This window comes from Falco rusticolus, chromosome 15 (assembly GCF_015220075.1).
Source record: "Falco rusticolus isolate bFalRus1 chromosome 15, bFalRus1.pri, whole genome shotgun sequence".
NCBI lineage: Eukaryota > Metazoa > Chordata > Aves > Falconiformes > Falconidae > Falco > Falco rusticolus.
Window position 1 is genome coordinate 12163388 of NC_051201.1, and position 12742 is coordinate 12176129.

General features: G+C 37.5%; 1 protein-coding gene across 1 annotated transcript in view; it reads left to right on the plus strand.

Annotated features, from left to right (window-relative positions):
* Positions 1-11724, plus strand: part of ANKRD27 (ankyrin repeat domain 27) — a 47369-nt gene extending 35645 nt beyond the window's left edge. The window contains 9 exon segments of the mRNA XM_037409275.1: positions 795-917; positions 2782-2979; positions 4132-4251; positions 4872-5033; positions 5908-6016; positions 7386-7467; positions 8104-8190; positions 9987-10140; positions 10142-11724. Coding sequence (XP_037265172.1) covers positions 795-917; positions 2782-2979; positions 4132-4251; positions 4872-5033; positions 5908-6016; positions 7386-7467; positions 8104-8190; positions 9987-10140; positions 10142-10249 — 1143 coding nt within the window. The 3' untranslated portion in view covers positions 10250-11724.
* Positions 11725-12742: the final 1018 nt, after the last annotated feature.

A 12742-nucleotide genomic window follows, 5' to 3' on the forward strand; every position in this document is an offset into this window, starting at 1 on the left:
TTTCTGAACGACTGGTCTCATTGAGCGTAATTGCAAACTCAGATGATTTTCACACTAGGTAGATGTCAGGCTTAACATTGCAAGATGGTGTAATAATGGAGACTTAATGCAGTCCCTACTAATTCTAAGATGCCTTAGTTACAGCAAATTAATGAATTTCAGGATTAAAATGTATTTCTTAGCTTTTTTTGGTTGCATAAAATATAGTGGAAAATGAACACGCAGTAAGCATTGCTGTTTGTAAATTGCATTGGGAATGCTCTGAGTCCTACGACTCTCTTCATTGAAGGGCCTCTCTCCTCCTTGAAAACGAGGCATTGTACATTGAGGAAAAACTGAAACTGTGAAGCTTGTGGAAGTGACAGACCTAAGAAAAGTCAGCACCCCTGCAGAGTTTTGGATATTGTTAACGTTGTCATCCTTGTCACTTTTTAACGTTCATTAAAGCAGAAGGTGAACGGAAATTTGCATTGAGACAAGCTGGCACAAATCATCTGAGCTGAAAGGGACTTGGAGGGTTTCAGAATGCGTGAACGTTGAAGTCCTGCTCGGGGCAGCAGAAGTCGGTTATAATTTACTTCACTGCTAGACGTGGTGAACTTCTAGCTGCCTTGTCAACAACAACATTGGATTTTTTCATTTGGCCTGTGGGCAGCTGATGCCGGGAGGTAGCTGTATAGTCTCCCTGAGATACTCAGAAGTGTAGTTTGTGAAATCTTACTTGTCTACATACACAAATTTATTAGGGTGTAGAACCTTTGGACTCTATAACGGAGGATTTGCTTTTTGTGCAGGTACGTTATCTCTTGGAATGGATGGAGGACGACTTAGAAGATGAAGATGACACAGCCAGTACATCAAAACCAGAATTCTGCCATCCATTATGCCAGTGCTCAAAAATGTGGGCCACACAGAAGGTTGGAGTATTCATTCTGTAAAAAGAATAATTTATATTTCTTGTGATGTAACTTTTAGCTCTAGAGAAGTAGCATTCGTATTGCCCAACAGCTCAGTATCTCTGTCTAAAAATACACAGATCTTAACAGAGGTCATCTGTTGTCATGGAATTGTTCTCTTTTAATTGAAATGTAGAAAATTTTGGATACAGAAAAGAGTGTTCAAAGAATTGCTTAATATCTAATGGGTGAAAAAACTTTGCGGTTGCTTTTAGAACACGTGGACTGCTGTTGTGAGGTCTGGACAACTTTGAATAAATGGGAAAAATTATTTTCTAAAGCCTCAGTTTCTCCTGGTTCTCTTTTATAGTTTACATTGCTAAGCGTCACAGAGTATCTGCTTATCTGATAGTAATCAGTTTAGCAAGAATACCTGCTATCTTATGATCAATGTAATGCTGTTAAAGTCTTTTTTTTTTAATTACAATGACATTTTCATACAAGCTGTATCTCAAAGCTCTTCAGAGATTAAATATAATGTGCAAAGACTTCAAGACTTCTCTCTCAGTTGCAGACTTCCTTTCCCCTTATTTATCACGGACTGTGATAGAGAAAACACTTTTTTCTCTTCTTTAATTTAAATAAGGAATGATCCCAGCTTCTTGGAAATAGAAAAAAACATTACTTGCCTTCAGGAAGAAACTGTATTACTGTGCCTGAAGTATACATAACTGGAGTAAGTCATAGAATCATTTAGGTTGGAAAAGACCTTTGAGATCATCAAGTCCAACCATTAAAATTAAGTAATTGCAAAATAAAGTAACAGCAAAATAAACCAAAGTATAAATTTTCAGTGTTTTGGCTGCTTTGAGGTAACAGTAACCATATCTCTTAACTGAGAAAATGTGAGATGGCTTAACTTTTTCTGAACTCCTCACTGCTACCTTATGTTTATTTTGTGCAGGCTAAGAGTGTGCCAGTTGTCCTTAAATACTTCACATTCACACCGTGCTTTATTCTCTGGTAACACATGTCTATGTACCCTCAGTACAGAGATCATGTGCTAAAGATCCCAGAGCCTGAGACCATAAAGTTCATTTTATTGGTAACAGAGGCAGCAGTGGCATTTGTTGTGGAATTTACTTGCCTACTGAATAGAGGGAACTTATTAACTAATCTTAACCAAAATGTATTACGTAGGCATACATTTAAAAGCGCACTGAGGATGGGCAGAGTGAAAGACTGTACCACTCTAAATGTTAGGCACCTGCACAGTTTGTGATAGGTGTAAAAAAAGGATGTTCTGTACTGCTGTGAGCTGTCTTCCAGGCAGTTTCCGTATCTTGACTCCCCATGGGAGTCTGTTCTCTGGGTCAGTGTTACTTCCACACGAATAAAATTAATTTTACTTTTTATCCTTATTACCTTGAACTTGATGTAGCAGTAAAATAGGTGTGTAGTGTCTGTCTCCAAGAGCATAAATGTCTGTATAAGTGACAGTAACTCATAATAGTAACAGTTACTCTCCATACCTATGAGCATCCTAAGAGCTGTATAAAAGCTGGAAGTTTTACTTCTGTCTCAACCTGTGCTGCTTTAGCCTTTTTTCAGTATCATGAATACTTTGCCTGGAATTCTCTATATGAAGCTATCATGTTGGCAGAAAGGAGAGAAAAATAAAAATTATTGTTCCGTTAAAAAGTACTACCAAGCTGCTCTGGTTCATTAGGTTTTTTCCTGAGGGTCGCAGTTTAGCGTCTGTTGCAAAGTCCTTGTAACGTCAGTCTACCTGTTTGTATCTGCTTAGCAGATATTTGGCAGCTTTTTGGTCAATAGAAAGTAGCATGATGAATGACATAGTTTCGTTGCGTGTTTTCCTCAACAGAAATTTGCCAGGATCTCTGCTAATGGACTTGGAGTGAATGTTTCAAACCAAGATGGTTTCACACCGTTGCATATGGCTGCACTGCATGGACACTCGGAACTTGTCTCTCTCCTGTTGAAACATGGAGCCAGTGTCAGTGCCAAGAACGCAAAACATGCAGTTCCTCTTCATCTAGCTTGCCAGAAAGGTCACTTCCAGGTAACTGAGGCCCTTCATCAATGCAAGCTATTTAACACTTCACCACCAAGAAAAAAGCTCTTTTGCAAAATTATCAACAAGACTAGACCAGGAACAGTGAAGATGAGTTTGTTGATTCTGTATTTTCTTTCGGTGTCTGAACCTCCAGACAGAAAGGGGATCTTTCAACTGAAATGGTTTCAGTAGGCACCTTTTCTTTTTAAATGACCTGAAATAATGGTTTAGTCAAAGTGCTGCGAGTAACTACTGTGGTACATCAAACCCTTTAAAAGTACCTTGTGCAGCTGAATCCTCCTGGGTATTTTCTCTCTGTACCTTCTGTTCAAGGAGGTTGTGTGTAAATCTGTTGATGCAATGGACTTGTTATCTTCAGTAGCCACAGAATTAAATATTTACTGTATCTTCAACTCATTTAATTAGATCCTGAGCCAAGTGGAGCTCTGAGGGTAGCACATATCCTCATCCTGACTTCGAGTCAGGCAATCATAAGAAAGAAGGAGAAGCATGAACTGGTGAGGGGAGTATATTCATACGGGGGAGAGTAAATGAGAGGGGAAAAATAACGATCCTGAAAAAGCAGGTGCAGACAGGCAAAGAGGAATATGCAGAAAAGTGGAAAATAGGGTTTTAAGAATAAAGAGCTGAGGGCTGCAAAAGGAAAAAAACATTGAGAGAATTGTGAAGATGATGGGGGAAGAAAGCACTAGGGAAGCAGGAAGAAAACAAGAATACAACTCATAGGTTAATGAAGGTTAATTCATGGGGTATTTACAACAACAAAATCCTTGTAAGTGCTCTGATGAGTTTGGAAAGGGTGGAAGGATGCAGTTGCAGTGGTGGTTTGGTTTTGATGTTTTATTAAGTTATTGATTATGTATGTTTTTTACATATCCCTTTCAGTTGCTTAAGGTTTTTGGGTTTTTAAAAGTATGTAGTAAAATACGAAAATCAGTATGATAAAAAGAGATGCTTGTGGTTATCTGTTTGGCAAAGATAAGACCTGTTCTCTCCATCCTTTTTTCTGCCATCCCTTTTTCATTGTAGATTTCAAAAGAAGTTTAAAAACAAAAAGGAAAAAGATGTGGGTTTTTTTACTGCATTATTATGATTAGCTGGTATCTTAAATTAAAAAGTTGTTACATCTTTCAATAGGTGGTAAAGTGTCTGATGGATTACAATGCTAAACAAAACAAAAAGGATATCTATGGAAATACTCCTTTAATTTATGCATGCTTGAATGGTCAGTATGAGACTACTGCCTTGTTGTTAGAGGTAAGATCACTGAAAACAATGTTTGGAATAGTATTTCTTATGTGATATCTGTGCTTATCCAGTACTAGGGATCAGTATTTTTAGTTATGCATCTGTCTGTCAAAACTACTCGGGGCGGGGGGGGGGGTGGGGGGAGGGGAATAAGAATATTTGTTATCTCACTCCTTTCAGTCCCTTTCTTTCATGGTTTTTAATTAGATAAATACTACATTTCTATTTTATTTAGATAAATAATACTTTTCAATTCTACAGCTGGCTGTTTTTATGGAACTTTTTGTGGCAGGTGTTAGGTTTTCTAGCTTATGATTCTATCACATAGAATTTCTGTGATTTTTTTAATCGCTTTTAAACTTGGAATATGTAGTAGACACATGCAAAAATGAAATTAGCTGATCCATGAAGTTGTGGCTATGACAGAGGAGGAAATAATACCATCAGGTGACTTATTGTTGAACTGGTGATCGCTAGCTCATGCTTTCTACGTTCGTATACAGCTACAAGGCTTCTGTTGCTTTGTTCTCATTCATACATTGAAAAGGAGAGTAAAACAGAGTGGTAACGTGCTATCTCCATTTCGTGCTACTCTGCCTTTATAACTTCAGTTTAATCTTGCTCTCCAGCATGGAGCTTCTGTTAACCTTTCTAATGCCAAAGGAAATACAGCGCTGCACGAGGCTGTGATAGGAAGGAACGAAGCCCTGGTAGACTTGCTGCTTCAGAACGGTGCGATGACACACATAAGGAACGAAAGGAACTGTACCCCTGCAGACTGTGCTGAGCCGGTGAGTGCAGAAATCTCATTTCTGACATAAGGTTTTCCTAAAGTTCCAGATGAGTAATGTAGGAAAGAAAACAAATATAACTGTTTTCACAAAATTTGCCAATAATGAGTGATATAAAGATTAAGATGCCTGCTTACTGTAAAACATACAACTGTGGTATATGAAACATGTTCTGTTTCTAAAGTAAGTTAATCCTAGACGAAAAGGATGAGCCAAGAAAGAGTGAAAGCACATACATGAATGACAATGACGTTAAAAACTATGCTAGTAATGGCAGAGAGAGCAGAAGAAATGTTGAATGTAGGAAAATGAACACCTTTCTCTAATCAGTTACACTGCTAGCGGTCTTCCCTGTTTCACCCACCATCTTTTGCCCTTCATGTCTTTTGATACCTTTATCTTGTCATGGGTAACTCTGACCTTCCCATTTATTAATAGCACAATAACTTAATAGTAATATTAAATTGTAAAGAACTGTTTCACTCTTTAAATGATTTGATGCATGGTACTCTATCTTTATGTGCTTAATAGCTTATGAGATGTAGCATAATGACCACAAAATTCTGTACTGAATCTATTTTAGTATATGTATTACCATTTAAACTGAAATTGCTTAACCGTAAATTAATACAGTTTTAAAACAGTAGGTCAAGACTAAAAAATCAGCATTCCAAACTTGTGGAACACTGATTCTGTCCCTACTCAAAAATTACACAATTTAAAGTTTGTATTATAATGATGTATTTTTGTGTGTGTTACATTCATTTGGCAGCAATTACTTAACACACTTTGCATAGACTAGAATCCTAAATTGTACTGATGTTTTCTTTTCTTTTTCTTAATAATGGTGAAAATGGCAACTTTTAAATTTAAGAATTCAAATATCATTAAGTTGCTGGAAACAGCACCAAGCTATGTACCTACATCAGCAGAGAGAGAAAAGGAGTGTGACCAGCATGCTACTATCAAGATAAGAAAAAAAGGTACATGTCATATTTCCACTGGTATGAATAAAAAGGGATTTAGGCACTCATGTGCAACTGCATCAAATATTTTATATAATTGATTTATATATAATTAAAATCAGTCAAGTATTTTGCATATCTATTACAGGTAACACCTAAAATACTATACTAAGTGCAGTAGACTTTGTATTGTACTCATGACATTGCTGCAAACGCAGTTTTCACTTTTTGGTGTGATGGGGGGAAATTTTACATACAAAAGCATTTAAAAAACCATGCCACATTGGATGATGTAATTAACCATGTCATAGTTGTCCATTCAGTGCAAAGTAAAACATCAATTTCAGTTGCCTGTAGTTGTCATTTACATTGCCCTAAAACTGTTTAGGGAGTGGCTCTTTCCATTAGGTACTGTCCCCTCTTATTATGGGACAGAAATAAGAGCTACAAAGGCCACTGTCTTAACTGTTAAGTACGTGTTGCAAAAGAATGACTTTGAGTAGATGGCAGCATATAGTACAGTCTGAGCGGTGTGTTGGGACACGGTACAGTTTGACAATACAGCTGAGCTGACGTAATGGCTTATTGCCACCTAAAAGAGATGGTGTCTGTTGCTCACCATCCATCCTCCCCTCTTCCCTCTCACCCTCAGCTTCTGGTCTTGCTTATCCACTACTTTCCTTACACTGGCTCAGAAGTTTTTCAGATGAATTTTCAAGCTGATAGCAGTGTGCTACCTTGGACAAGGGGTGTTAACAAGGTTTATGCTGTGCAACAGCTCAGCATAGCAAAGGACCTGCTGCCATCAGAACTGTGGAAAGAAGGCAGTGAGGCTGCACGAGCAGGAATTAGGGAATAGGAGCAGGAGTGCCCATGTTCAGCAGTCGTGAGTTTTAGTTAGACTTTTTGAAATAACTCTTGCCGGCTTCCCTAGGGAAATTGGGAATGTTCATTAATGCAAAACCGAAATGAATCACAGTATGCTGATGCCCAAGATTGATACAGTCCTTTCAAATATTATGAATAGTCCTAGAAGAACAAAAGAAGATACGAGCAAATAATACTAATGAAGAGGTGGTATAGCGTCTTTGTGTTAATCAAAAGTTTTAAAACTGGAATTTAGGGCCTGAAAGGCCAGGATTACGTGGTCTCTTCAGAAGCTTGCCCAGTCAGGCTAATCGGATGAAGAATGCTTACTCCTGTGACTTAAAAGGCTCTACAGTTTCCAAAGATAAATGCAACTCTGATTCAAGTTATTAATATTAAAATTTTCCTGTAAAATTTTAAATCTAATGTCAGTAGATAACACTTAGAACTGTGCATTTTTTTTAATTCTTCAGTGTGGCTCAGTTGTAATTTTAGTTGCCTGTTTCTTTTAAACCCCTAGTGAATTCTAAGCCCTGTGAGAAAGCCGATGATTCCCATAAGCAGACAACTCCAACTGGTCCAATCAATTACAGATTTAACAAGTAAGCACAGAAGCTTCCTCAGAAGCATGTTCATTGTTTCCCATAAGCAAACAAGGAACGCAACTGTTAATAAAGCCCAGAAGTGGGCCAAGCATTGTTACACATCACATATGACTAATTTAACGGTAGATGTTATCCTCTGAGGCATGCACGTTCATATCGCTGGACAGATGTTCTAGGCATGACATGCTGGTGGGGTGGGAACAGCGGGGATGTGCTGTGCAGCAGGATGGGAGCAGCCGGCCAGCGGAGGACTACCTGCAAATAGATTTAAAAATTGTTTTGCACTAATACTTGGTGTACCAGAAATGAAGAATTTTGGAGCCAGCCTGCTTCAAATTAAAATTGTTTTTGCACTAATACTTGGTGTACCAGAAATGAAGAATTTGTGAGCTAGGCTGCTTCAAAAATGTTATTTTAGTGCTTCACTCAGTAGTTGGGTTTTGCCTATGATCTTCTTAGACGTTCATGTATATTCTGTGATAAAACACAGGAATGCTAGTAGGCTGTCATTTTGAGGTGGCGGTGTCAGATTGCGCTGCCTTTCGGTGTGGAGATAGTGCCGCCTTGAGGAGTTTCTGTAATCAAGGCTTTTGTGGAAGGAGAGTTAAATTTAATGCTTAAAATATTTTTTAGAGCAAAACATTTAAGGAGAACAATAACAAGAGATAAGAGCGTCCCTAATTTTGACTATCAGTTATTGCATCAGGTAAGTAGAAAATAGTTGCTGGAATTATTTGTATAATATAGCAAATCTGTTGTTTTGTCTGCTGTTAATATAGATACATATAACAGGAAAGTTTCTTTTATTGGTGGTGGTTGATGAATCCCGAAAGTTCTGACCTATTGGCTAGATTGCTAACGTTTCATCATTGTTCAAAATTCAATTGTGCTTCTGTAACACTGTTAAACATCTTATTCTTAAACTTTTTAAGTCTCTTATTGCAGGCTCATCTCTGTCTTGTTTCTGTGTCATGTCTAGCAAAATCTAGCTATGCCAAGGCTTGAAAAACTCTACAGCTTATAAGAGCCGTGGCCGAGCAGAGATGCTCTTTACAAGAGCTCTTTACAATCTTTCAGTGTATTAAAGTTAGGGTTTGCAAGGCAAGTCTGCTTGTCGGAGGAGATTGTTTGCGAAGGTAATGGCAAACTGCATGGTCGTATTGTCAGCTGTAACACAAATATGCAATCAATTAATCTGTGGTTGGGGGGTGCCACAGCACCCTACACTGATCTGACTGTTGGGTGCTGCCCTTCACCCACAGCATTGTGCTCCCTCCTTTACGCACCTTTACCACATGGCTCTGACTCTTACTGGACTTTCTGCTGTGCCATTTCAGCATACTGAATCAAGAGAAAAACTAACCTATTCAAAAGAAAGTGGTTTCTACCAGTTAGTTCAGCAGCTGCCCATTATTAGACTTACATAGCCTTGGAAATGCAGACTCTGCCTCTTACCTCCATCTAGTAAATGTGGAGTACTCTTCTATTTCATAGAGCCCTTATAAGATTAACATTTGCAAAGAGCTTTGAGAATGCCAATTAATGTTACAGGAACTGTAATGCTTTACTAATTCTTATAGTATTAATGTTAATAAGGCACTATTTAATTAAACGTGGGATTTAGATTTTGTAATTATGGATTGCTGAAGGCAGTATGTCATGTAAGTACAGCAGGGTTCAAAAACCCAAGATGTGACCATGATATATAGCACTTACCACGTGTGACTCTCGTGGCTGTGTGAACGTACAGGTCATACAGCTCTGAATTGTTAGCAAGTTTAAACATGCTTCATCTCAGTCTGAAACTTTTTCAAGATGGTTGCCATTATTTCAGTAAAAGGGTGTCATAATTAATTTCTGCCTTTGTTTCTTGCCTTAGAAAACCTATCGCTAGCATGCTTGGGTTCTCTTTTTTTTTTCTTAGTTACTTTAACATTTGCAGAGTGGCCAGTAAATCAAGGAAAGCCACCCCCTCTTAAAAGGAAGAATCAGGAGCAGATGTGAAATGGAAGATAAGAACAATGGAATGACCAAAAGAGTCTTAAGGGGGGTGGGTAGGGTGGGTGTCTCTTCCCCGACAGGTACGATCTGGAAGGAGGGAGGTTTTGCCTTCAGCAGTGCCTGTCTGTATTACTACTTACATGTGTTTCTTAACAGTAAAAGAAATTTCAAGTTTCTTGAGAGCTGCATTAGAAAGGTGTTCAGAGAAGATATTAGGATAGTGCAGTGAAAATACGTTTTGGAATGCCTTCATTATCTTTCAGTTCTGGTACTGATGTATGGGGCAGGTTGGCCTCTTTTTGTTTTTCTCATATATAGACCTAATAATAATTACTGTCCTACAAAGAATGCTGCTTTTAATCCTTGGCTGTATTCTTGGTATAAAAGAATAACATGAAAATTAATGTGATAATTATATTCAGGAAGCACTATATTACTTTTACGTCTCTGTAATGAAGAAAGTAGACTGTATCTTTAACATCATTTTTCTGTCCTCACAGTTGGGCTAGTAAAAGCTTTGATAAAACGAAGTTAAATCTGTTGAAACGCTGGACCAGAGGCAAAGCTAAGATTATTGACACAGGATGCAGTGGCGAGTTTGTTAAACATGATGATGACATGATAGAAGTTCCTCACAGGAGGAAATTAATGCACCGAAGACATACTGTTTAATGTGCAGCTTCCAGAGGAGGATGTTGACGATAGTTTATCCAGCCCTAGAAATCCAAGTATTTCACAATCAAGAGACTGCTGTGATGACTTGCCTTCGAAACACTGACAAGGATAGTGTGAATTTGATGTCAAAAGCTGAGGAACTACGGGTGTTAATTTCAATAACCCTTTCTGCACATCAAAGAATTCAGCGATGCTTGCAAGCCTGCCTTCAGAACAGGATACAGGGACGACTCTTCAGCAGAAACAGAATGTTCCTAGCACTTTCAAAGACTGAATCCTCTGTGTATGTTGGAGGTAACTAACTACACAGCCAGATCATTACTGATCTCAATGAACAGGATGTACTAAGACGTAGGCAGCAGAATTAATTTCCTATGCTACTTAGCACTTATCTAGAAGAATTCTATGTAACAGTAAACCAAATTAAACCCTGTATTGTATTTTTCAGCCACCCACTTTGTTTTTAAAAGTATTTGAATAATTTTCAGTTTTTATCACTACATTGGACAAGTATATATAAATATATATATTTATATATATAAAGATATATTGAATAACAACTATTTATTGCCAGAGGTAATGAAATGTCTCTATTTTATTGTAATGTTACAAAGCATTATAGTATATATTTCTGTATATTTCAGTAAATGGGAGAACAATAGTCCAGAACATCTGCGACGCTGCATTAGAAATTTATACATGCTATTAATATGAAAGAGTATAATCCTCGCCAATTTCATTGCAATGCTCCCCTGTACCGGATCTGCAAGATCAAATTCTTGCAAGGAGCCAGGATACTGGGGAAAAAGTAGAGAGCCCTTGACAACGCAGAACTTTGGACTTGCTGTTCACAGCCTAATTAAAAAAAAAAAAAAATTAAATGCAGAAGCAAGGATGTGTAAGGACACACAATACTGTTTTAAGTTGGTGGGGTTTGTTTTTTTCCCCATCCCCTAAAACAGGTCATGCAAAAATGCACAAATATTCATGATTCTGAACCTGGGCAATACATGCAGACAAAACTGCTTCGGAGGAACTTGCTCTTTAAAAAGGTGAAATTCCAATTACTCTGAAAGGTACTTCTTACGGTCAGTAAGCATCTGTTGAAATAGGCCAAACAATACCCCCTTCCTAGAGGCAGTCATCAAAGAACTGAAAGCTCGCAAGTAACTATGAGATGGCTGCTTAGATTTGAACTTCGTTTTCTACGGTTTCAGTTACGGTAGGAGAACATGTAAATAGCACAAGCCAGGTTACTAAGCGCAGATTTTTTTTTATTCTTGGTTCATCACATCCAGCTTGCATTTTATTTCATAAATATTTTATGATAATTCTATTTCTTTAACTGTGGTATTAGTAAACTGCCTGGCAAAGTACAAAGCTGGAAGACGTGCTGGTGACTTTTTCAGGAACTTTTAATCCAAGAGGTAAAACATGCAGTTAGTGCACCACGGACATTTGCAGATGAGTGTCATGTGTTTATTTTCTAATAATTTATGAGTTTATCTGATTTTCTAATGTGCCTTGGATTTGTGCCAAATGATGGAAAGAAAACCTAGTAAATAACTCTTGAAAATGCTGGTTTGAGTGCTGTTTTCAAAGGATCGAGTCTTTCATTTGTATTTCCTTGCTTTTGTTTTTGTAAGCATATGCAGACTTCACATTGTGTCTATGTGTAAATTAAGGGATCTGTTGGAATTTGCTCTCAAGTTCAGTACGGCCTTCTGCCCCTCCTACATTCATGGATTACTATTATTAGGTTGTGTAAGTTTTGGATTTAAGGCATAGAGGTGTACAATATGGAACTGTTAGTGAAAATGAATGTTTTCACCTAACTTCCTTCTCTTTTTAATTCTCATTTAAAAAAAAAGTCACTCATCTTTACCTGTAGCAAAAATAGCCTAAAGTTTAAAATGCAAGTAAACTCCGTAACTCTCGATTTCCCAAACCACATAGTGAAAATTTTGCTTTTTTTAACTGTACTGTGCATTTTAACTAAATGATTCCTGTCTTATGACTTCTTTTGTCTTAAGAACATTAAGAACATAGACAATATGGATGAGAAAAAGGGTATTAGGTTTTTAATATTGGTGAGACTATGCTACAGAGTATACATACAGAATGTACCGCTGTAACTGCAGAACATGAGTTAGCACAATGACACCGAGTTCACCATTAAGTCTATTCTTAATCCTTAATAATAAGCATAGTGTGGTTGAATAGCTCTGGAAACAAGTTTTAATATAGCTTAAGTATCGGAGGATGTGACCTCTGAGTTTAGATACTTGCTGTTTCCTGTTAAGAACAAATGGGCTACAGAAAACAACTTATTCAACACCGTTGTATTTTAAGCATAAAGTATTTTATTGTATTCTATACAAGTGATGACACAGTTGCAACACCTCCTGACTTTCTGCCTTGATATGAATGGTTATATAATTACTGGTTAATTTTACTCTTAACAATTGGCCAAGTGTTAAAGTAGTACTTGCCTTTGAAAAACTACACCCCTCCACCCCACTGAAATGTAAAATTTGCAAGAAAAACAAGTAGTAGCTTACTAAGGCAACGTAACGCAGATTTGGTACTTACTACC